The sequence below is a fragment of the Phragmites australis genome, chromosome 24, assembly GCF_958298935.1.
Source record: "Phragmites australis chromosome 24, lpPhrAust1.1, whole genome shotgun sequence".
NCBI lineage: Eukaryota > Viridiplantae > Streptophyta > Magnoliopsida > Poales > Poaceae > Phragmites > Phragmites australis.
The window spans coordinates 7419324-7445581 of NC_084944.1; the positions used below are offsets into that span (position 1 = coordinate 7419324).

Here is a 26258-nt window from a genome sequence, read left to right on the forward strand (position 1 = left end):
AAACTGGGGTTCAAAGATTAGTAATAAACGCTGTGGATTAGTGCATAGCTACGTTTGAAATTGCGTAATCGCCCGCGCAATTTCAGGGGAGGCTGAGCTGCGATCATGAGAATTGTTTTCTGACAACACAAGATCGCTGTGTAGTAATCAAGGCTCAAGAGTCATCGATGGTTGCTATTAACTATTGCTACCAGCGGTCACACTTCAGACGGTCGCTGTCAACTTGTCACAGCAACCAAATTCACGGAAATGCATGGCTCAAACAATGGAAACTTACAGACCTGCAACTCTGACTCGCGGAAACGGTAACCTGTAGCCCAAAAGAGAAGCAGTTCATCGACTGATACGATGCAGGAGATCGATCATAGAGTGAAATTTGGCGACAGAACCGAGGCTTTTTGGTTGAAACGTTGTAAATCACACCCACGGTAGAATCCGTGTTCGCCGAAGCTTTTGGACGAATCGATCGGTGCGATGGTGCGAGAACCCCGTGAACGCGCGTGCGACAGAGTTACACTGCACGCGCGCAAGTCTGCGTTTGCCCGTGTGCTTCTTCTTCGTGCCACGCATTCCAGTCATGCACGGCGAGGACAGCCGACTCCCGGTGTAAACACGCCGAGCGCCAGCCGCAGTGCACAATGGAGCCTTGTAATATTCGCTTCGGATTCCCCGGCAGAGCTCTACTCCGTTTACTTCCAGCGGCCTACTTATACCCGCGGTCGCCGCGCCATCTCCCCACACCACCAGAGCTCCCATTCCTAGCTTAATTTGCCGACCGCTTGGTGCCAGGGTCCTCTAGTTCCCGGTGCACGGTTGGCGCCGGGCCATGGCGCGTGGGGGAGAGTCGCTGCAGGTGCTGAGCGCGCTGGACGCGGCCAAGACGCAGTGGTACCACTTCACGGCCATCGTCGTCGCCGGCATGGGCTTCTTCACGGACGCCTACGACCTCTTCTGCATCTCCCTCGTCACCAAGCTGCTGGGCCGCATCTACTACACCGACACCGCCAAGCCCGACCCGGGCTCGCTCCCGCCCAACGTCGCCGCGGCCGTCAACGGCGTCGCCTTCTGCGGCACGCTCGCCGGCCAGCTCTTCTTCGGTTGGCTCGGGGACAAGCTCGGCCGCAAGAGCGTCTACGGGATGACGCTTATGCTCATGGTCATCTGCTCCATCGCGTCGGGGCTCTCGTTCGGCCACACGCCCACGGGGGTCATGGCCACGCTCTGCTTCTTCCGGTTCTGGCTCGGGTTTGGCATCGGCGGCGACTACCCGCTCTCGGCGACCATCATGTCCGAGTACGCCAACAAGAAGACCCGCGGCGCGTTCATCGCCGCCGTGTTCGCCATGCAGGGCTTCGGCATCCTCGCCGGCGGCATTGTCACGCTCATCATCTCCGCCGCCTTCCGCGCGGGTTACCAGGCCCCTGCGTACCAGGACAACGCCGGCGCCTCAACCGTGGCGCAGGCCGACTACGTGTGGCGCATCGTCCTCATGCTCGGCGCCTTGCCTGCGATACTCACCTACTACTGGCGGATGAAGATGCCGGAGACGGCGCGGTACACCGCGCTGGTGGCCAAGAACGCCAAGCAGGCCGCTGCCGACATGTCCAAGGTGCTCCAAACGGAGATCGTGGAGGAGCAGGAGAAGCTGGAGGAGATGGTCACAGCCCGGAGCAACAGCTTCGGCCTCTTCTCCCCGGAGTTCGCGCGCCGCCACGGCCTACACCTCGTCGGCACGGCCACCACCTGGTTCCTCCTCGACATCGCCTTCTACAGCCAGAACCTGTTCCAGAAGGACATCTTCACCAAGGTCGGGTGGATCCCGCCGGCCAAGACCATGAGCGCGCTCGAGGAGGTGTTCCGCATCTCCCGTGCGCAGACGCTCATCGCGCTCTGCGGCACCGTACCGGGCTACTGGTTCACCGTCGCGCTCATCGACATCGTCGGCCGCTTCGCCATCCAGCTGCTCGGCTTCTTCATGATGACCGTCTTCATGCTCGGCCTCGCCTTGCCGTACCACCACTGGACCACGTCCGGCAACCACATCGGGTTCGTCGTCATGTACGCCTTCACCTTCTTCTTCGCCAACTTCGGGCCCAACAGCACCACCTTCATCGTGCCGGCCGAGATCTTCCCGGCGCGGCTGCGGTCCACGTGCCACGGCATCTCGGCCGCCTCAGGGAAGGCCGGCGCCATCGTCGGGGCGTTCGGGTTCCTGTACGCGGCCCAGGATCCGCACAAGCCGGACGCCGGGTACAAGCCCGGGATCGGCGTGCGCAACTCGCTGTTCGTGCTCGCCGCGTGCAACATGCTCGGGTTCATCCTCACGTTCCTCGTGCCGGAGTCCAAGGGGAAATCGCTCGAGGAGATGTCCGGCGAGGCCGACGACAGCGAGGAGGCCGAGGCCGTCGGCAGCGGCGCGGTGCGCCCGTCGGAGACCCAGATGGTGTAGAACGTGGCGATGCGTGTACGGGGGTTCATATGGAGATACGTGTAGGGCGGTTCACTTGTTTTCGTTTTCCCATGTAAGTCAATCGTGCTTTGTTGGAGTAATACGTACATGGTACATGTGTTATATTTTAATAGGCAGGACAGTCAATGTTCAATGCAAACCTAGCTGAGCTCGGTTGGTAGGGTCTCCGGACGAATTATTTCTGAATAACTTCAAAAATCATACGAAAGAACCATAGCATTTCAAGACAGAAACTAAAGAACCATAGCATTTCAAGACAGAAACTAAAGCAAGTGTTGGATTTCAAGTTGAGGACGCCACATGTCTGAACCTGTAGCATGATGCTTAAAAAAATAGTGTTAAACTTATATATAAAATTTGTAATTTTTAATGCAAATAAAGATTATAAGTACTTAAATATAATTAGTTATTTTATTAGCATTAATATAAGTAATAATATTTAAGTAAGCATCTTACACTTTGTCTAAGTACATGTGCCGATGCGTTGAGAAAAAACCCTAATTTTTTCATAAGCATCTCCTGTAAATACTTATTGTACATACTCTTAGTTAATTAATTACCCATATTTAAATATTATGATCTAACGGATGCGTACAATCTCATCAAGTAATAGGTATGTCAGACACTCCTCGACCCCTTTCAAAAAAACGTCCATATTCATTTATATATGTAAAACCTTTTTGACCGAAAAAAGTTCAGATAAAGGTCGCCAGATTGGGGCAATAATATTTCTTGGAAGACGCCACTTACAAATATGCCAAGCGGGCATTTGTTTAGCGTGTGGTAAAGGTAAATGAGGATTCACTGATTCTAGGCAGGGAAATGAACTGTTTATTGCGAAATTCCTGTAAAATTCTGATGTTCCAAACAAGCGCCAAGGGGATTGAAGAACTCACAGCCCTGCATTAAAGTGGGAGCTGGGTTGCTTGTTCTTGTGTAACTTAGTGGTTTTTTGCATTTCTCAATCTATATATATTAAATTTGATTTTGATTCAAACGATTTTATAGTAAACAAATATATTGCGGCCACTGCCGTTAATCGGCCGTAAGGGCCTTAGGCGGGGTCTGGTACCCTTTTTTTAAACAACACTGGCACGCTCAATTATGCTACCATTTCGTATGCACTTTTCTGTAATTTTTCGTTAAACGCATAGTAGGATTAAGAATATTATATTTAAATATAGATGAAATCTAATTTCCGAACGTGTAGGTGTTTGCTCTCTCATCTGCATGCTTGTTCGACTGTTCGATCTGAGAAGGACATGGGGGACAAGTGTTCATCTCCTGAACCCCAATCTTTGTAGAACAAGAAAAGCCATTTCTTTGGTCGCTCCGCTTTTCCTCTGGAAGCATCGACTTCGTCACTCTCGCTCCCACCTTTGACCCTCTTGTCTCTGTAACTTAGGAAGCTCCCTCCAAAAAAAATCTCTCTATCTCCCTCCTCCCTTCCTTTTCATCACTACCCAACCAATTTTTACTGAAGAAAACTTATTTTTACTAAAAAAACCTTATAAGAAACCATCCAAATTATATTTGAATTAATCATTTAATAAAATAAGAGCTAGCACATGTCCATCTCTCGATATGTCATGTGCTAACCCACAACAATCGCAGCCACCAATAATTAACAAGAATCCAATTCTAATAGTCTCGGCATGTGTATTATACCTAAGATCGAAACACATGCATTTACAACAAATTTTATCCCATAAGATATAATAAAGAGTAAGTAATATAATTGTATTACAAGCTTTAAGGTTATTACAAGTTTAATGAAAGATCAACGAACGCTATGAGAATAAAATACAACACTTTTATCTCCTGGCTTATTAAAGTTACTACATAGAGGAATTAACGTTTATCAACAACAAAAGAGGTGGTGCTATTTGCCCTAAGGCATCATCGAGTCACCACGAGTAGCCCACCACTACTCTTATCCATCACTGACATCGGTGGACATAAAGTAACCGTATACTATTTCATCATCTCCAGCAAAACTCAAGAAAGCAAGATGAGTACGAAGGTATTCGCAAGACTTACTCCATAATAGGTATATATAATAGCACGGCTCTAAAGATCATGTATTTGAAGATGCGTAGCAAGGAATATGCTACACAATTAAGTGAATTTGTACACAAAAGTCATTTATCGATTTAAAAGTGTGAGCATCTACTAAACTTAACAATTGTGTCCTTGTATCTTGAGATCATAAGTATAACCATAACTGTCACTTGAACAAACTCATCTCGACATATACCATCACTAGTCACTTCTAATCATACTATATACAACCCAATGTCGGAACTCTACAATTGATGCGGATGGATATAAGCATTCTCATAACCGAGAGTGCGGCAATTTGAATTGATCTTACACCCTGCATGAGGTGTATCTTTACCCACATGACTAGGGTCCATCCATTTGGCCCCTGAGACAACCTTTCTCATACCCAAAACTACTCCTTGCGTTTGCCCTTATAGCACCGGAGTTACTGCGAGTGTGTCCTGGACACCTTCAGCTCCCTGCCACCTTACTTCTCCTCTTCAATTTTCTCTTACGCGTCATAGGGCCACAAGTCAAGTATTAGCATGGCATATAATAATCGGTTCATTCATACATTTATTGAATATGTGGAAGCACGGAAAGTACTTAAACCAACGACAAAGAACGGTCGGTGCTTAATTAATGCAAGTAGTTTGTGGCATCCGGGTTTCTCTTCCGACCTACCCCTAGCACCGCCCATATCTCGTCTCATTCTCACAAACTCTTCATCCCAACATCATTTTCATTGTGAATAACCTTTAAGCCATATAGCTCACAAACGATGATCATACCACCGCTCAACTTCTACCTATGACCTATACATTACTAAACATCTTAGATAATTTTTAAGTTACACATTAACATTGTTATACCCATGTTACAAGAATAGAGAATTATAAGTAATTAAGATAGGAACAAATGCATTAATAAAAGTTCTATCCACAAATTCCGATATTGACTCGCTAAACATGCACAACATACATAAAGCGTTAATTTATCAAATTAGACACCATAAGATCCAAAGTAAAGGTGAAATATGCTTAGATATTTGCCTTGTTGCTCTGGTGTTTAGGTCACGTACACATCCGGTTTGGTATCAACCTCGACTGTTTGAACTATCGAACGTTACTCTCTAAACAATTGAAGAACGTATCGCATAAACAAATGAATGAACAAAGATATATGCTTATGATGTGTGGTTGTGAACAAGATGCAATACATCATGTCATGAAAAGATTTTCCAAGGAACGCCAAAGTGATTGGATTCGAAGAGGTTTAAACATCACATGAGACAACTTAAGGTCACAAGGTATTGATTTGCTCACGGTCTGACCGGCCTAGGTGGCGGTTAGACCGTGGGGGTTAAACAGAGAAGAATACGGTACTGAGTAGACCTAGCGATCAGACCGGACCCATGGCGGTCAAACTGCTGGGTGTGGAGATCAAACTGGCCCAAGTGGCGATCCAACTTCTGACTATAGAGTCTGATTTGAAGTTTGACCAGCCAAGTCATGTCCCGGTGGTCAAACCAGCCCTAGTGGCAGTTAGACCACTGGGCCTAGTTGACGACACCTCGGTGAGGTCACCGGCGAAGGCTCTGGCGATACCTTCAACCAAGAAAGGTACCAAAACACTCTACATGACTAGGGTTGTTTCTTGGTTAGTTTGGGCGACATGCACAGGTGTGAGGAACTGTGATGTCCTAAGAGAGGGGGGGGTGAATTAGGACACTTAGAAACCTAAAATAAATTGGCTCTAAAAACTTCACAAGATAAACCTATATCTATTTCTATCTAAATATACTCTAAGTTTATCTAGTGTGTTTACTTTACTGCTAAAAAAGATTATACATACTCTAGTAAGGTAAATTACAAGTATGTAAATATAGAAACGTAAATAAGGTAGATAGATAAACTCAGCATAAGAGATTTTTATCCCGTGGTATCGATGGCATGGATGCCACCCCTAGTCTACGTTGGAGCTCCACAAAGGGTATGCTTCCGGTCGGTACCGATCACAGCTATTGAGCCACCAAGTCACAAAGACAAGGTCTCAACCTGGATGAGTCACCAAGTCAAGGTCTCACCACTGTCTTCCAGTCACTTGCCACCATGATCACTTCAGAACTTGAGCCACCAAGGCAAGGGCCTCCGCGTCCCCGTACACGTGTCTTGCCGCGCTCCACACCAAGTTAGAGGGTCAACAAGCTTGAAACACCAAGGCCCAAGATGTTGGTGAGTCACAAAGACTTCAAGCTCCAACGTACCACTCGGTGCAAGCTATAATCACTCATTGATCCTTTCTTCAAGATGCAGCACCTAGCTATAACTCACTCTAAGCCTACAAGCACTAAACACTCTCTAATCTTGTGCTTAATCGTCTTGGATGATCACTTTAAACACTTTGGTGGTTCAGATGTCTTCTCAAGTGTATATGAGCTTCCTCTAAACTCCAACAGCATGTCACTTCTTCAAATGGCTGAGTAGAGGGATATTTATAGCCTCAAATCCACCAACTAGCTATTTTTTCAATAGCTCAGAAAAGCTGTTACACCAGATGATTTGGTGAGAACTGTAGTACTAACACCAGATCATCCGGTGAGTACAAATTCAGAAACTAACCGTTGGAACTCCACTCAAAACCTCCGTGGACACCAGACATTCCGATGTGCCTTTAAATCCATCACCAGACCTTCTGGTGAGTTATTTTGAGCCAGACCGCGCCACTTCTTCTTTGTGTAAAATGGTCTGATGCATTCATCTTTGTGACCACCAGACTATCCAGTGAGTTAATCTTCATTCTTCAGCACTTGAAGTCGCCTTTGCAAGAAATGCTCTGGTGCTATACTCCGGTGTGCACAAACTAAGCACCAGACTTTTGGTGGGTTGATCTTTGGTCTTTGCACTTTCATTCTTCTCTGCAAGAAATACTCTAGTGCTATCCAGTGTAAATCACCGGACTATCCAGTGAGGTCCTCAGCCTTCTCCCCTTTGTCAGAAACGCTCCGATGAATTCAACACATAAAGCACTGGACTATCCGGTAAGGCTATCAATCTCTGTGCACAATGCTCTGGTGAGTGCAAACTCTACTGCACTGGACTATCTAGTGAGGTCAATTCTCCTATGACTTCTCCAATTCAATCAAACTTTATCCCGGTTGTGGTGGCTTCTTGATGTATTGCATCTATGAGACCTACTAATATATATTCTTGACAAACATGCTAGTACCAATAACTATGTTATCATTAATCACCAAAATTAGTACCAATGATTATGTTATCATTAATCACCAAAATCATAATCATAGCCTAATGGGGTCATTTTCGATATAATCTCCCCCTTTTTTGTGATTGATGATAACACAATAAAAGCAAGTGACAAATAATAAATAATATTAATCGTAAAGAGCACAAAGCCTTACCATATTGCTTAGATACATGTTCTTACCATTTAATCCCTCTTTGTTGTGGCTCCCCATTTCTCCATTGCCACCATCTCTCTTGATCGACTAATACAAAAGCTTTTCCCTCTTTGTGAACTTAGGTGCCTCATGTTGCTTCTTGTATCTTCTTCTTCTCCCTCTTGTTAACTTCGGCATTCCGAGATATCTTGTATCTTGTTTCTTGCATTGGCCATGAAACTCCCCCCCCCCCCTTTGTCAATAATCTTAAAAAGGGCTACAAACATATGCTGAACTCGAGGAATAAACACATGAGAGAGAGCTTTATAAATCTTGATCCAATGAAATAACCAATTGAAAATATATACCAATTGTAAGGATATAATTAATGATACTAATTGTGAGGATATGAGGCACTGATATCAATTAAAAAGAACGAATAAGGATCATAATTCATGAAACTCCCATGATATAATCTAAACTCACATTTTATGTATGCATACATATAATGAGACCCACTTATGAATACCACTTGTAAGAATATAGCAATATATTCATATCTAGATAATAAGTAGAGGTAGAAAGTTTAAGTCATAACATGTATGGAGGTAATTTAAATGTAGAAATGAATTGATAATGATACCAATTGAAGCATTTAAACACTACATACCTTCGAGAACGTGTTAATTTCTCCATGAGACTACAAAAGATACATCTAGCAACACATGTTAATCGTAAAATCACAATCCATAGGATATACTCCCCTTAAATATGCGCATATAAATTTTGAACTTGCGAGACATATGCACTTGTTATTAATAACAATGGAGAGGGTACACTATGGATTGATTCATGGCACATAAAAGATATCAATTGTGAAACTAATATCATGAAAATAACCTACAACTAATAAATCATGTAGATTCTCATAGGTTAGAGACAAGCACAAGCAACCTACTATATAAAAACCTACACTAGGTATTACAATAAATTGAAATATGCGCATGCAATCCTAGACAAAGCAAATATGCAAGATGCAAAAAGAAGTGAACTAAAATCTAGCTATCATTTACCTCTTTTACCTTTGGATGGAGATTTAGGTATATGATGATCATGATCTTCATCAAAACGCCTAATCTTATGTACTTGGTTTCTTCAATTGAACCTTCGCTTTATCTTGTGAGCCAAGTCTTTAAATGCCCGAGTCAACTCGTGCTTCAAGTCTTCTTTAGAACCTAAATCGATTGAGGTTTATTCATGTTGGTGATGACTTTCTTGTGCACTTAAATGGGTTGGTTCCACCCCCGGTTCTTTCTCCCAACCATTTGTAAAACCACCTTGTCATTTTCCTTTTTCTTAATCTTATAGTGGATGCCCTTGATCTTGTTCTTGCAGTTGGGCTTGGTGTAGATGTTAGAGATCTTGTTGGATAGATTCATTGATTTCTTCTTCTACTTGGTCTCCTTCTTGACTTGCTTGCATTGGAAGGACTTGTAGCCTTCTTGATGACATTTGAAGCATATCACGGTGGACTGCTCCACAAGCTTCTTCACCATGGTTGTACGGTTATCTTGAGGAGGTTGAACATTGTTCTTGCCCTTTAATCTTGCCAAGTCCTTCTTAAATTTTTCTACTTCTTGCTTGAGCTCATCATTTTCTTGTGCAATGAGTTATTAGATGGTTCTATAAGAACATTCTTAACACATATCTCATTGTAAGAGGGTAAGCAAGATAAATCAATTAAATCATTACAAGAAGTACAAACATCTATCTTAAGATTGAAATTAAATAGAGAGGTAGATTACTCCAAAAAAGTCTTAGATTGAAATTCAATGCACTCAAATTTTGCCTTAAGCTCTTCATACTCCTTGTTTATCAAATTGAATTTACTCAATAATTGTTTATAATTAGAAATAAAGGTAGCATGAATGTCATTGAGGGTATTTCTTTTGTTTCTTAGATTATTTCTTAAGGATCCTTTGTTACTCATTGAACAAATGAAGGAGTTTATCATAGGAAGGAGAAATCTCATCGGATTTATCATCACTTACATTGCTATCTATACTTTTAGCTATAAGACACTTGTGTGATGACTTGCATGATGATGACTTTGAGAAAGATCTTTCTTGGAGGAGTGGGTGGCAAAACTCTCATCACTTGATCATGAATCTTCATATTCACTCACCCATTTTACCATGCTTGCAAATACTTTAGCTCTTCCCCTAGTATCTCTCTTGCTCTTGGTCTTCTTCTCCTTCTTGATGTGATCAATTGTTATGACCAAGCCTTTCATGTAGATTCATTGATCAATCTTGATATTGATCTTCTTGATGTTCTTCTCCACTTGAGAGATGAGCTTGACAACTTCAGGATCTATTTCTTTATCACTTGATGTGCTTTGCTCATCATCTTTATTGCTCTCTTCATCTTCATCTTCATCTCCATCATCATCGCTTGAGCTTGATTCTTGCTCTTGTCTCCTCATCTTCGCCTTTATGTGTGAACATGGAGCTTGCTTGCTTGTGAGAGCAAGGTTCTTGGTGTTAGATGAGGAAGAGGCTTCCACCCTATGTTCATAGTCATCTCATGGGCGATGATCTTACTGAGAACTTGACTTGGAGTCATTTTCTTAATGTCGTTGTTGTCGTAGATGATGGAGACTATAAACTTGTATTTTGGAAGAATATCTTGAAGTATTCTTCTCATCACTTGATCATTGTTAATTGACATCAAACCTAGCCCATTGATCTTATTGACAATAATATTCAAACGTGAGTATATGTCATTAGCACTTTTATGGGCAAATTGTTTGATGCTATTGAGATTAGTAACAAACACATGATATTTCTCATTACGCACATCCTTTGTGCCTTCATGTATTTTAATAAGACTATATCAAATATCATGTGCATTGGTGAGAGAATAAATATGATTAAATGCATCAATATTTAAAGATGATAACAGGATACTCTTCGCCAATATACCTAATTACCTCTCCTTGTTGGTAATGTGATGTCTCATTCCTTCCTCGGTGACTCCCTAAACATCTAGACCCTTTGCAAAAAATAAGACATTAGAATTTTCCAATATGAAAAATTTATGCTATCGAAAAGTGGAGCACTATGGGTATCCATCCCAACCTTAGACATCACAACTCTAGTATGTTAAGCCTATCAAGAGCACGAGGCTCTGATACTAATTGTGAGGAACGATGACGTCTTAAGAGGGAGAGAATTAGGACACTTAGAAATCTAAAACAAATTGGCTCTAAAAACTTCACAACATAAACATATATTAATTTCTATCTAAATGTACTCTAGGCTTATCTAGTGTGTCTACTCTACCGCTCAAGAGGATTGCAACCTACTCTAGCAAGATAAATTTCAAGTATGTAAATACAAAAATATAAATAAGGTAGAGAGACAAACTCGGCACAAGAGATTTTTATCCTATGGTATCGGTGGTATGAATACCACCCCTAGTCCACGTTGGAGCTCCACAAAAGATATGTTACTGGTCGGCACCCGGTCACAACTATTGAGCCACCAAGTCACAAAGACAAGGTCTCAACCCGGATGAGCCACCAAGCCACCTGGGTAAGGTCTCACCACTAGCCTTTCTTCCGGTCACTTGCTGTCGTGATCACTTCAGAGTTTGAGCCACCAAGGCAAGGGCTTCAGTGTCCCCGTACACGTGTCTTGACGCCGCTCCACACCAAGTCGGAGCGTCAACAAGCTTGAGTCACCAAAACCCAAGATGCCGGCGAGTCATAAAGACTCTAAGGTGCTAATGTACCACTCGGTGCAAGCTAGGATCATTCCTTGATCCCTTCTTCAAGTTGCGGCATCTAGCTACAACTCACTCTAGTCCTATAAGCACTAAACACTTTCTAATCATGTGCTTAATCGCCTTGGATGATCACTTTAAGCATTTTGGTGGCTTGTATATCTTCTCAAGTGTATATGAGCTTCCTCTAGACTCTAGCAGCATGCCACCCCTTTAAATAATCGAGTGCAGGGATATTTATAGCCTTAAACCCGTCAACTAGCTATTTTCCTAACAGCTTAGAAAAGCTGTTAACACCGGATGATCTGGTGAGAATAGTAACACTAACACCGGATCATCCGGTGACTACAAACTCAGAAACTAGCCATTGAAAATCTACTCAAAGCCTTTGTGGACACCGAACATCCCGATGTGCCTTCAAATCCATCACCGGACCTTTCGGTGTGTTATCTTGAGCCAGACCGCACCACTTCTTCTCTGTGTAAAATACTCCGGTGCATTCATCTCTGTGATCACCAGACTATCCTGTGAGTTAATCTTCATTCTTCAGCACTTGCAGTCACCTCTATAAGAAATGCTCCGGTGCTATACTCCGGTGTGTACAAACCAAGCATCGGATCTTCTGGTGGGTTGATCTTTAATCTTTGCACTTGCATTCTTCTCTACAAGAAATGCTCTGATGCTATCGAGTGCAAATCACCGGACTATCTGGTGAGGTCCTCAACCTTCTCTCCTTTGTTAGAAACACTCCGATGAGTTCAACACAGAGAGCACCGGACTATCCGATGAGGTTAATTCTCCTAGGACTTTTCCAATTCAATTAAACTTTGTCTTGGCTATAGTGGCTTCTTGACGTATTGCATCTATGAGACCTACTAACATATATTCTTGACAAACATATTAGTTCCAATGACTATATTGTCATTAATCGCCAAAATCAAAATCATGATCTAATAGGATCATTTTCGCTACAACGGGGCCAAACTTGAGGACCCCATGGATGAAGTCTATGGTTAGGGTGGAACTCAGGTCTAAATTAATAGGGAAATAGTTGGAGCTCAGGAACGATGGGGAAATGGTTGAGGAAGTTTCACCTTGGTGTGAGGAAGCTTTTTAGGAGGTTGGCCAACTCCGGGGAAGCTTTGATTTGAAGATCAGGCTCTAGGGTGGTGATTGGCTTTGATATGGAAGAAATCATGTGGAAGTGTCTTCGACGAAGAAGATGGCGAGGAGGAGCTCAAGGAAGCCATCAGGAAGCTCGAGAAAGTCTTCTCCGTTGATCTCCAGCCATTATGGTGGTCAAGGTGGTCGCTCCGCCCCCCCCCCCCCCCTCCCTCTCTCTCTCGATTTGGTGAAGGAGGAAGTGAGTGAGAGAGTGAGAGTGAGAGTTGGTCGATGGGCTTTAAGTGATACCTTTGACTTTTGGCGATCAGATCGTAACTAGCGCCGGTCAGACCACAAGCAGGGCCCACGTGCTAAAAGTCTTCATCCTTTTCTCCGTTTCTTCCTATTATTTTCTTTATCCTTCCTAAATGGCTTTAGGGCTTCCTAACCATTTCTAAACAATTCTCACTCATAATTATACGGTGGAAATGTGCATTGATCAATTACATAACGTTTCTAAAATATTTTTAAATACTTAAAACAAAATCAAATTCATGAATCATGATGTCATGATGCGTATGCATACTCGATGACTAGGTTAGAATTTTTGGGGTGTGACAAAACCAAACTCTCTCCTCTCTGATCCTGGTACGTAACAAGCCTGCTGGTCATCACCTAAGCATGGAGATGCAGATCGGTTTTACTGTGGGGTGTAGTGTGCCTATGTGGTTTTGTTGGCTCGCATGACCAGGGTTGGCACCACCTCTCCACCTCAGCTAGGCATGGAGCCACCCCCACGCAAGCTCGAGCCTCATGGTGGCGTCACCTCTCCAGCTAGGCCAGGAGTAGAGTCACCACATCTGCTGAATCTGGTTGTCCTCAAGGTGTGGTTCTGCCTCAGCATCACTAGGTGGAACCTCCATCACTCCCACCTCTTCCATCCCGTGGCCTCCAGGATGGTGCAAATCTATTGCTAGGCAAGGAGGATGCCAGGGGGTCGCGCATCGCCGGGCGTGGCACTGTAAGCCCTAAACTTCTCGCTCCCTCATATACTATGTTGATTTGCTTTTGTATTTCGTACCAATTTGCCTATGTTTTGCTTTAAAATTAGCTAGCAAAATAAATCAAATTGTTTGTTCAGTTGTGTTTGCAGTTCTACCCATTTGCCTTTACAACACTTCAAATTTGCCCAGTAAAAATGCGTCAAATTGCTTTCCAATTTTATTTGTAGCTGTCCTAATTTTGTTTCATGCAAATTTGATTTTGCTTTTGTTTGCTTACAATTTTTAACAAAAATGCCTATTAGCTGGGTGAAAAGGGGAAGAATATATGGATTTTTTCTAACTTTTTGTTAGTTTTTTTTTCCACATTTAAAATGGAATCTAAAAATCGAGGGTCTGGAGCCTGATGCTAAGCAACCAAAAACAGAGAAGTGGGGCGAGTCTTCTGACCAGTTTTTACCCAAAAGGGCTGTGCATCCTGGAAGCTTAACGGATACATACGCGGGCTTTAGCCCAGTCCTTAAATGTAAGGGTTTGAATGTCACAAGTTAATCTACTGATTTGTAGGATACATGCCTCCCATGAGTTTAGAGTTTTTTTTCCCTTGTTCTTCCGAGATGTGAAAATTTCCAACTTCTGGCAGCAAACACAATGTTTCTTCTAATATCTAATATCGTTTAAATCCCTTCAAAACAAACTATCATTTAAATAATGGAAATTATATACACATAATGTTAGCAGGTGAACTAACTAAAATTGAACAAAAAGATTGAAATAGTGATCTTCTCTTACATTTTTCTTTTATATACTAACTTCATTATAAAAGTTCCAAACGGCATCTGTCGACTCCACTTCACCACAAAAGATTTTTAGAATTTTGAAAGAGTCTATAAGGTTAAATCAGCTACACAACTATAGTGATTACATATGTACAAGTTGTAGTCCACCCCCTTTTGGGACAAACTAATCCCGAATTCTTTAAGTTTGGTTTGCATCGTGATAGGAGTACAGGGTACCTACCGGCCGGCAGGCGGCATCACTACATTTGCCGTCTGGCCATTTCTCAGTAACGAAGCATACAGCCCGAAGAAGCCAACAAATTACAGTTTCATTGACAAAGATTCCATGAAGCAAAGTATATGAAAAGCACACGCCAGACAAACCATTTTTAGATCGTGAAAAATAGTTTATAGATTGTGAACGGTAAGAAACTAGATTATAAAAAGTTGAATTATGAATTGTAAAAATTAGTGAAAAGTGGATTACTGCGTTGTTATAATTTAGAGACTGAGTCCAATTGTTTGTTTCAGCTTACAGATTATAATCACAATCTAACAGTTTGTTTCAGTTTGTAGATTATGATCACAATCCAGCTTTTACAATCTGAAACAAATATGACCTTAATAGCTTCAACAAATTCCTCATAAACAACTCGTTTAATAGTACAATTCACATAGAATCATTTACAAAAAAAACACTAAAAAAATGTTAAGCAATAACAATAGTAAATAAAATATTCTCGAATTAGGTTTAAGATTTGTGCCAACGCTTTGTCCTATGTGACAATGGAAGAGGGTTTTCACCTTAATTATTATAAGTTTCAAATTCATTTCAATGGTAAGGGTAGTACAAACAGTCAATTGTACAAGAGGTTTATTATTTCTTCTGAACAAATCAATTATGCAATCGCCAAATCAAATCTACATTTAGCATACCATGTCACAAGTTCACAAAATAAGCATCATAAAACAGCAAGTACATACCACACATCTGTGCAACAGTGTATCATCTACCAATCATCACAAAACACTACCTCAAAAGCTTGCATGCACCGTGTTCTTGATCAATCAAGCCGCCTCCTCGTCGTCGACGGTCTCCTTGGATATTTCCCCGAGCGACAGGCCCTTGGACTCCGGCACGAGCAGTGTCATGACCGTGCCGAGGAAGTTGGTGCCGGCGAGCAAGAACAGCGCGTTGCGGATGCCGATGCCGGGCTTGTACCCGGCCTCCGGATTCTGCGGGTCCTGCGCGGCGTACAGGAACCCGAACGCGCCAACGATCGCGCTGGCCTTGCCTGCGGCGGCCGAGATGCCGTGGCACGTGGACCGCAGCCGCGCCGGGAAGATCTCGGCGGGAACTATGAAGGTGGTGCTGTTGGGCCCAAAGTTAGCGAAGAAGGTGAAGCCGTACATGACCACGAAGCCAGTGTGGTTGCCGGCCGTCGTCCAGTGGTGATACGGCACGGCGAGGCCGAGCATGAAGACGGTCATCTTGAAGAAGCCGAGCAGCTGGATGGCGAAGCGGCCGACGATGTCGATGGGCGCGACGGTGACCCAGTAGCCCGGGATGGTGCCGCAGAGCGCGATGAGCGCCTGCGCGCGCGCGCGATGCGGAACACCTCCTCTGTGGCCTTCATGGTCTTCGCCGGCCGGATCCACCCTACCTTGGTGAAAATGTCCTTCCGGAACAAGTTCTGGCTGTAAAAGGCGATGTCGAGCAGAAACCACGTGCTAGTGGTGGCCAGGAGGTGGATCCCGTGCCGGCGCACGAACTGCGCCGAGAAGAGCCCCCACTCGATCGTTGCCGGAGCTTGAACCGCCGGCGTCGGCGCTGTCTGCGTCCTCCACGATCTCCGTTTGGAGCACCTTGGACATGTCTGCCGCGGCCTGCTTGGCGTTGCGCGCGATGAGCACGGTGTAGCGCGCCGTCTCCGGCATCTTCATGCGCCAGTAGTAGGTGAGCGCGGCCGGGATGGTGCCGAACATGAGGATGATGCGCCACACGTAGTCGGCCTCCGGGACAATAGCGTACTAAGCACCTTCGTAAGCATTTTTCATATTATGCATGCCCTTACACAATATCAATTCAATTATTAAACTTCTACTGTCTATGAGTTTGGGCAGTGAAGACTGTGACCGCAATATATGCAGTTGATACAGCTTCAGTTTGGTGTTCAGCCAACAATGCAGAAAGATTGACATGGTTATTTTCTTAGGATCTTAGCTGTTGTGGAAGGAAAAATGCCTTGGAATGTCAAGACCATGCTTCTTACAAACTTGAGAAACCAGTGGAGAAGTTGCAGTGGCAGTAGCGACTGCACTGGATCCTGGTATCATAGCTGAATACCTGGAGTACCTCCAATCGGAATGCCAGTCAGAGATCCTTTTTTATACGAGTAGTTGAATGAACCTTCTAGAACTTAATTTTTCAAGAAAAAGAATTAATTCATCAAGGAAAAGCCGCCTATTGACAACTTACTCAAGAAATGAATCCTGCCTCCTAACTATCAATAGTGTCATAGTGGTGTTGCTAGTGAACTTTGCAAGTTCAGAACTTCTTTGTATGAAATGAATTACTAGGGTTTATTTTTAAGTATTATGAAAAATATAAAAAATAAACAAAAACCAGTTAATAACTAGATAATACTGACATGCCATTAAAACTGCACCTTATATGAAAGCATAAACTTATTACAGTTGATTACAGGAGCAGCAGATTATTACAAGTGTTTGATGACAGCCGACATACCCCCAAATCCATATGTAGAAGCTGAGGATCCATATATTGAAATCACAATTCAATGAATTCAAAGCAAAGCCGATCGCAGAGGACACCTCTGATGCACAAATGCACAGAACTGGACTTCTCAGCATGCCAGAGGCATCAATAACTACTGAACTTTAGTTATTAGGGCCTAACTGTGATGAAATTTGAGGAAGACGGTCAAAATTTGTACAAGGTGAATAGCCCAGCTGGGTGAAACTTGATTATTAACATCGAGGCACTACCTTATTTGGTTGTACAAACCAACATGTACAAACAAAATTCCCCTTTGCGATAGGCAGAAGAACAAAAGAATAGAATAGACCACCTTAACTAGATGCAGAAAGAAACATCAACATGGAATACAGTTACAAGAAACATCAGAATGGTACAGCGGAAGAGCTAATGGGCTTTGGACCTTTGAACCATCACATATCAACCAGATGCTCTTTGATAAATGTGTTTCGTTCTTGGGTCAACAATTAGGCCCCTCCCGCCATTCACCTCCAAATCGTGCCTGTAAGATTAAGTTCATGAGTACTGCATCGTTTTCTAGTTTGCACGTAAGTGTGCCAAAAGCTGGAAGACATTAGGCTACTTACTGAAAGACAAAATCAGGAACTGTAAGTTGTTCACGTGGTACATATCTGAACAGCTGCACAAGCCTATCCACATATACAACTTTCTTCCAGACCTAGAAAAAAAAAGGAAACTAAAATCTCAAGCGGTACAGTAAAAGAAAAAGAGAAGTCACTATGGCCTGAACTAGGAGGTACCTCTCCATCTACAACCAGCTGCATTGCCAAAACAGCTGTTCTCAATCCCAATGTTGGGTGGAGAACATAAATTGCCTGTTTACAGTGAACGTTGTTAGAAGAACGAACTTACTATAAGATAAATAAGATACAAATTAAACATGGACGAGATACTGACATGAAGGTTCCGCCGATGTTTCCGCCCTAGTATTTGTTGTAACCGCTTCATGAATCCAAAATCTGGCTGCCTGGAAATTTAATAAGATGTTCCCTTTTTATATTATGGGTAAAAAGCAAAGTATAAGGAATTTCTTCATTAATGTATTTATCAGATGCTTACGGTTGTAATGATGCTGCAGAGTGGAAATATACAATGGTATATGGCTTCTGAATCAACGGTTCAAACTCCTGCAAAGAGAAAGATAACATGACATTTCATAATTAACTTAACAAACTAAAAAAACAAGATGTACAAGATAAATTAAGCAATACACATAAGCTAATGGTCTAGAGGAAGAGTAGACCCCATTGAAACTATAAAGGCTAGCAAGACTCTTTCAGTTCCATATTTGCAGAAGTATTCCCTGTAAATACACCGGAATATTCTTGAGGCCTTCTCTACATATCTCCTTTTGGTTTAGTTTTGCTGTAAATTCCTCAATTTCAGAATTGTAGCCTCTAACATGACAACAATACTTGGATTGAGTGCCTTCATAGAAGTTTTACAGTTTAAACAAAGGTTACATTTTGTAGCACCAATGGTATTAGTTATTTTGTGAGTCCATTGCTGGCAATATGGTCTTTCTAGACATGCTATTATGCCAATAATAAAATAGAGTAAATCTCAAAGAACTACACTTATGTGATCTATTATCGCAAAACTACACCTTTGGAACCCATTTCACAAAATTACACAACTTTTTAGCTAACACCGTTACTTTGTACGTCAACTGACATCCTGGGCCCACAGGTAACACACTCTTAGTTTGGATGTGAATTGAGCTACACCCATTAAAGAGATCACATAAATCTCAATGAACGCATATAAAACCATGACATTTACGTCAAGCTGATTTAACTTCCTAACTCACACACATCATGTGCATGGTATTATTAGGCATGCCAAGAATAGAATACAGCGGAGACTGGTAAACCCAATTTAAGAGATGGCATAAAGCTCAGTGAGCACATAGGAAACCATGATATCTACACCAAGCTGATTTAACTTCCTAACTGCAATCCAAGATTTCAGGATCTTTGCACCAAGATATGTAACCATTGGTTCATGGCATAAAACATGTACTATAGCAGCATAACTTTTGCATGACGACATTGTTACAACTATATTATATCAATTACCTTCACTACATGTAGAACAAATCGTTCAAGATCAAGGCAGCGAAGAAGAAAGTGTGCACCAACAACAACCATAACCGGGCGTCCTTCAATGTCAACTCCACCACGATAACTGTAGTTGGTGGAGAACATCAGATTAAGGGCAGTAGAGACATTGAGATGAAAGTAATCAAATATACAGATATATGCATCATTAAGCACAAGCGAAAGAAAGTATAAAAACATAACATGGGAAATTTACATACATTATTTTCATTTCAGCAATCTCTGAAAGATTAAGAGAATTTGCTTTAGCAAGGTATCGTGAATGAAGTGAATATTCCTCTGCTGCAGATAATGAAGGGCAACCTAGATCGCCATATCCAAGTAACTTAGCATAATTAAATCCCTTTTGAGCTTGAACAGATTTTTCCCACTGCTCCTTGCGCCTCAGATCTGGATCTTTAATCAATGACATAAATGAAGGATCCAAATATGAATCCAACTTGAAAGAACTCCTATAGAATAAACCAACAAAAATGAGTTGAAGAAGATCATACATAAACAAAAACTATTTGAGGGTTTATCACAAAAGAGAACCATATAAATCAAAATTAAGCTGCCAGCTAAGAGTGAAAAAGGGCACAATGACTAAGACACAAATCAGCATCAGGTACATAATCATAGGATTAAGAATATCTTGTACAAGCAGTAAATCTAGCTATCATAAGAAAACCATATTTGCATTTCTACCAATGATTGTAATAGCCAGGAAAATAACTGGAACTACTTAATCTCACCTCTTCAATGCCGATCCAGAATCAGAAAGTGGAAGATCAATAGGAGCCGCAGTCACTGTTTTGTCTACCATCCCAGCAGGCAAAGGTCTTATTCTTATTTTCCTTTCATCTATTACCGTCTCACCATTCTCATCCCCGACATCAGCTGGGAGTTTTGATACAGCAATCTCTTCCTCCTGCTTGTCCCGAGGGAAATATAGTGGGAGCAACCTGTAGTGCTTATAATGAGCAGATGAATGAAATAAAGATAATACAAATTCCAGGTTTCAGTTAAAGTACCGCTTGTATATCTCTGTATCAAATGATGATGTAGTACAAAAAACAACACCAGCTATTTTGCCCTTTTGTTTCTCCAGAAAACGTCTAACAGTTCCTGCAGGTAAAAATGAGTTCATCCAGAATGAAATATTTATACTTTCCAATATCTACCACTCACTGCTTCATCTTCTATAAGTAGGAGTGGGAAGTGGGAGGGATGTTGAAACGTTCCCTTTTGGTTAAAAGTTGTTAGTAACACGGCTAACCTCAATATTTACAGAAGAGTATTTTTCAATCATGCATCAGAAATAATCTATAGGGCAAGTGAATAGAGAGAGTGTTTTTTTTTTCCTATTTTGACCCTTTTCGCAAACAATTTCTGATAATAGACAGGCGACAAAACTATTTCCAGTTTTGACTCCTGGGCTCCGCGCCACGGTCAATGGCGCGGATGTTGACTGTGTTCGTGCCACTATTGATGGTGCAGTTACGGGTCAACATCCACGCCATTGTCTGTGGTGCGGAGCCTGGGGGTCAAAACTAGAAATGGTTTTGGGGTCGCCACTACAAGCCACGGCCGATGGTGCGGAGCCTGGGGGTCAAAACTAGAAATGGTTTTGGGATCGGTCCATTATCAAAAAATGTTTTCCAAAAGGGTCAAAATAGGAAAAAAAACACATAGAGTAAACAAAGATTAAAAGAACTCACTTATTGCCACATGAGCAGCTGGTTCACGCGGGTAGTTTTTAGCTTCCGTGTATATGCAACCCATTGCGATGCTAATGAAATAAACAATGAAAATAAATTACTAATAAGATGTGTAACTTCGAAAAGTTTGCAATGTGAAAAGTAAGCATTCAGTATTCAAACATCATTTGTTAAACTATAAAACTAACAATAAGCTCTAAGCATTAAAGCTTTCCGCCCACATGTACCTTTCAAGACCATTCTCAATGAGTAGTTCCAAACAAGACCGGTAGCAGTGACTAAGTGCATTCTCCGCAGCTGTGTGATACTTGACAGCATATTTGGGGCCCACAGTATGGATGACCTTCCTGCAGAACAGTATAATGAATTTGAATTTGTGAGCATTCAACAACTAGTTTCAGCACTATTAGGCTTTTATTGATGGCTTAAATTAATAGTAAATTTTGCAGAAACTATTGTGCTAGATTAAAATATTCAAGTTGTATGGGTTCAACAAGTGCCAGTGACATAGGGTTGTGTCCAGACCCCAGAGATGAATCTCCAGTGTAGGGGCCATGTAAATGTGCAGTACAACATCGAAGAGACAAAAAAAAAGAATATTTTTTAATCAGGGAGATCAATCGTCAAAGCAGTGCTATATCAGAAGATTCAGGACCAACTTCTTCAACTTCCATGAAATTGAGCCAAAGAGTCTTTTATGCCTGTGTTGTTCCTCATTGTTCGAGACTTGCAGAAAACTGTGAAGTTGGAAACTTACAACGAAACAATTTTGCTAGTTTACAGTAAGGACCACAGTCTTATTGTGAAACTACAGAATACACTGATTTTTGTAGCTTGGGCGTCCGACAGTGTTTCAAGATCTTCACACGTACATATATTCATTTTCCCCACGATCCAACGAGTGAAAACACAAATACCATAGAAACAACTTACCTTGCGGGCAAATCATAGGCATTGGTCATCTTCGCCATCCCGGTTCGGCACCCACCCTGCAAAATCGACCAACAAACATATGATACTTCACAATCACGGACGGTTGAAGAAAGCTCTCCCCTGAATTTGCAGCCTATCCAATTTACAAAAGCGTACCAAGGTAGCGCATTCCCCCGCGAGCCCTGACCCAGCTGCGGCGTGCAGCCCAGGACTACTGTGCGCCTCGTCCAAGCTCTGCACCAACACAGCAAATCGTAAGAGCTCAGCACCACAATCCTAAAAATTATCCAATTCCCAACACTGATATGATGAGCCGGTGCGGGAATTGCGACCTCGTTGGTGGAGTTGACAACGGCGTCGACCTCGAGGTTCCAGGGGTGGCCGCGCCAGAGGTATATCCTGGAGTTGATCTCCTGGTCGACGGGGAAGCGCGAGGCGCCACCGTGCCCCCCGCCGCCAGCGTCGTCGCCCGTGAGAGGGTCGGAGAACGAAAGGTAGGCGGGCGCCGCTGGAGGCCCGGATCCGCCCTCCGCATACGCGCCGCCGTCTGCGGCGGAGGCGGGCGCGGGGTACAGGCGCTGGTTGGGGTCGCTCCAGCGCGGCACCTGGTCCAGCGTCACGGCCGGCTCGACGCCGCCCACGCCGGGCGCCATAGCGCCCGCTGACGCTGCCGCCGCCGGTGAGCGCGGCTGCATGGAGGCGGGTGGACAGGCGGCGGTGGCGGCGAGGCGGTCAGGCCGTTAAGCGGTGGACGCGAGGAGGAGGTGCGTCAGATAGAGAGATGCAGATGGAGAAGGAGAGGAGAAAACAAATCTAGTGCCCTTCCTAACTGACATGTGGGGCCGCGGTGCCACCGGTCCCATCTGTCAACGAGTAGTACGTCGTTCGAGGGATCACGACGCGCGTGCGCGGTACAGTCCGTGTTGGTTTGGAGCCGTGCGGTGCTGGGTGCCTGGATCGTGCACTTCCGCTACGCGCACGTGGGTGGGCCCACCGCACTCGCGTCGTGTGGCGGCTCTGCCTCCCGTGACGTGGACGCCAGCTCGGACGATGACAGGCGGGGCCCAGAAGCAGGTCGTCCCTGCAAGGAGCAGGGGAAGCTTCGGCCCGGGTTGCCACCTCACGAGCGTCAGGACAAGCGAGGCGAGTCCGCAGCACAGCAGGACGGGCCTAGAAGACCGCAGGATTCGTGTCCTTTATCCCTTGGATGGAATCTCGCGCACTAAAAGTTGTGGACTGTGCTGTGAACTGCCATGAGGGAACTGTTTATCATATAGGTGGACCGACCTATAGAGACCTGTCCTGCCCGGCGAGGCCTCTACCCTTTCATTTCACTGAGGCCTACTCCAACATAAGCGTCATCGGCATCCACATCCGTATCACTATTTTCGGCACTGCAGCGAGAATTTATCGCTTGTCTGGCTCTAACGGAGATGGCAACTGGCTCTAACGGAGACGGCAACGGCAAATTTGTCCAACTTCTTTATTACTGTTTACAGCGTATGCACGTGAATTTGAAAAGAGTAGGAGAGTAATAAAAGATAAAAAAATAGGTGTCTGTTGAAGATGAAAAATACAAAATATTATAATAGTGATAGAGGATACTATAATAGTGATAGAGGGGGTGAATTTTTAGAGTTTCTATTGGAGATGACCTTAATTATTCATCCTTCTGTTGTTGATTCCTGCATGGTGTTTTGTTTATCGCAGGAGGAAGATGATGAAGGGGTTCGAATGGAAGCAAAGGGGTATGCTCAGTTCAGTGGCTTATATGTCAGTTTAGCTCACACTCTTCATCCTACCTATATTTTTGGATTTAAATTCGCAACTAGTTTGTCATTGTTAGTACTTATCTTATCCACTTATTTAACAGGCTAAATATTTATTTATACCAAAAAATATCAATTGATTAAACATCTCAACATCTATTTAGTAGATTTCATAACTATACCTGATGATTGGCATTTGTCTCCCGGAAGAAGATGAATGCCAATCACCTGCAATAGAAGCTCTATAAATGTGCTTCCATGCCGCAGATAACGGTGTTTTCCATTTGTAAGAAACCTTAGATATGGACAGTAATGAGTAGTGACTAAATATTGTACCTGATAAATATTTATCCAGATCTGCCTCATCTCGGGACCCTTCCAGAAGTTATTGGGTCACCATGGAATCATCATCATGTGCTGGATAATCCATCTGTTATGAAACATAGCATCAATATTGATTCTCATGCTCATTTGTTCGACAGTATATAAAACAATACCAATGCATCAAAACTCAAAAACACATAATGCTATGGTTAAATTGAATTTCAGTTTTAGGAGAAGTGTTGATGACAGGTTCATGGTTCTGTGGCTAGAAGTCATGACTCATGAATATTGCACAATCTGTTTCTTTTACTAATGATGGGGATGTTATCAGGAAATTCAACTCTTTAAAAATGTGTAATGCCAGTTTTTAAATGCTGTAGTTAAATGTTCCTCCCAGAATATAATAGTTTAACAAGAGACAATCTAGCTAAGAGAAGGTGTCTGGAAGGTTTAACTTGCTTATTTTGTACCGAAATTGAATCTGTTTATTATTTGATTGTGCTGTTGCAGAAGTTATTTGGGTTGGGGTTTCTGAAAAATTGTCCATGAAGAAATTAGTCCAAATTTTGAATCTAGTATTCTTTTTTAAACACTGGCCAGAGAACTACCCATTATATTTAATTAGAAAAAAGCCCGATAGACAGGATACATAATTGAAGGAATAGAATAAGGACTCGTATCCGAAGCCAACAAGTTTGAAAACAAAAGCGCACTATTCTCACGAGATGAGGCACCCAAGATGGTGGGCCCTGGCCAACACCCAGATGGAGGACTCATCTCTAATTTGTCACACAAGAGCCGAGGGACTTCGCTCTTTTTGCTCGAATACCCGTCTGTTTCTTTCCTTCCAAATCTCCTAATATACTAAAATGATGAGCGATTTGAGGCCTTTTCGAGAAACAGTATTGCATATTTCCACAAACAACCACTAGCTATGAGTTGAGACGGCGTAGTCCCAGAGGTCTGGTCTGAGAGAGGGCTGATTTGTCCATACGGCAACCTTGCGCCAGATCGCCTTGTGCAAGGGCAGTTTGAAAGAATATGGAGGCAGTGTCAGGCGCTTGCTTGCATAACGAGCAAAGGACAGTACATGGACAACCTCTCTTAGCAAGGTGATTCGTGGTCCACAGTCTATTCTGCACTGCCAGCCATGTGAAGAATTTGCATTTGGGGGTGCCAAAGGCTTCCAGATCAGCTGAACGTAATTGGTAGCATAGAGCCTAGGAAATGGAGATTGTAAGACAAGCTGGTGGAGTATTCTCCCTTATTAGAGAGTTTCCATGAGATCGCATCCAGAGTGCTAGGTTGTAGGTTGACAATATGAACCATAGTTCAGAGCCAGACAAACTGCGAGAGATGGGCGGTCGTGACATGCTGTAGGGAGGCCACATCTTGAATCTAGGAATTGGTAGAGATGGCTTCCTTGAGGCTGAACTTCTTTGTTCTGGAGGATGCAAAGATGAGTGGTGCCTGATCCTTCGGTCGGAGGCCCTGTGCCCATGCAGAGTGCCAAAAGGATGTATTCTCCCCGCTGCCAATGGTGATTGTAGTAGCAGTTGCAAAGAGCATTTTGTCAGTGCTATCGCACAGGAGCTTAATTTCCACCCAATGCTTGTGCAGAGTAGTCCATTCTTGCCAAAACCAACGCTGCCACAGAGCATGTCCAATAGCCTCAAGGTGGAGGATATCGCGGCCACCCATTTTCATTGGCCTGCAGACCTTTTGCCATTTTACCTTACACTTGCCTTCAGAGATGGAGCTGTGGTCGGCCCATAGGAATTGCCACCTAGCTTTATCGATTTTCGCTAGAACCGTCTTCGGAGCATATGGAGAACCATAACAAAATGTGCTTCCAAAAGAAACCGTGGATTCGGGTGCAGGTAATCTGGAGAGAGATGATGGCTACTCTCAAGAATTGGAGGTTGCTCTGTCAGGATGTATTACTACGACAGATGGATCTTATTATTGGATTGCTGGAGATCAAGGTGAAGGAATTGTTCCTATTGAGACTCTGGCCACTGATTTGGAG

General features: G+C 43.2%; 2 protein-coding genes and 1 pseudogene across 3 annotated transcripts; 1 reads left to right on the top strand and 2 right to left on the bottom strand.

Moving 5' to 3' along the window:
* Window positions 1-495: 495 nt before the first annotated feature.
* Window positions 496-2580, top strand: LOC133907111 (probable inorganic phosphate transporter 1-8). Its single transcript, XM_062349138.1, has one exon. The coding sequence runs from the start codon at window positions 827-829 to the stop codon at window positions 2447-2449; it is 1623 nt and encodes a 540-aa protein (XP_062205122.1). The 5' UTR covers window positions 496-826; the 3' UTR covers window positions 2450-2580.
* A 12880-nt stretch (window positions 2581-15460) lies between these two features.
* Window positions 15461-17084, bottom strand: LOC133907343 (probable inorganic phosphate transporter 1-3; annotated as a pseudogene).
* A 134-nt stretch (window positions 17085-17218) lies between these two features.
* Window positions 17219-22923, bottom strand: LOC133907342 (uncharacterized). Of its 2 annotated transcripts, XR_009907953.1 has the most exons (15): window positions 22469-22923; window positions 22293-22370; window positions 22137-22192; window positions 21431-21550; window positions 21204-21274; window positions 20517-20610; window positions 20238-20447; window positions 19704-19955; window positions 19462-19570; window positions 18443-18510; window positions 18281-18350; window positions 18124-18198; window positions 17950-18041; window positions 17593-17864; window positions 17219-17502 (listed from the first exon to the last, which is right to left on the bottom strand). XR_009907953.1 is itself a non-coding variant. In XM_062349366.1 (14 exons), exons 1-14 carry the CDS (start codon window positions 22829-22831, stop codon window positions 17783-17785), a joined length of 1740 nt encoding a protein of 579 aa, XP_062205350.1. In that variant the 5' UTR covers window positions 22832-22923; the 3' UTR covers window positions 17534-17782. The 2 variants fall into 2 exon arrangements, 1 of the variants encoding a protein (XP_062205350.1); XM_062349366.1 differs by lacking the exon at window positions 17219-17502 and having other exon boundaries at window positions 17534-17864.
* Between the last annotated feature and the right edge of the window lie 3335 nt (window positions 22924-26258).

What these genes read in the sequence shown, in the direction of transcription:
- LOC133907111 (XM_062349138.1), top strand. Translation starts at nt 827, where the DNA reads ATGGCGCGTGGGGGAGAGTCGCTGCAGGTGCTGAGCGCGCTGGACGCG.
- LOC133907342 (XM_062349366.1), bottom strand. Translation starts at nt 22,831, where the DNA reads ATGCAGCCGCGCTCACCGGCGGCGGCAGCGTCAGCGGGCGCTATGGCG. An exon ending in GATACAGAGATATACAAGCG is followed by an intron (nt 20,448 to 20,516) that starts GTACTTTAACTG and finishes TAAGCACTACAG; the next exon opens with GTTGCTCCCACTATATTTCC. An exon ending in TCTGGATCGGCATTGAAGAG is followed by an intron (nt 19,956 to 20,237) that starts GTGAGATTAAGT and finishes TTTATTCTATAG; the next exon opens with GAGTTCTTTCAAGTTGGATT.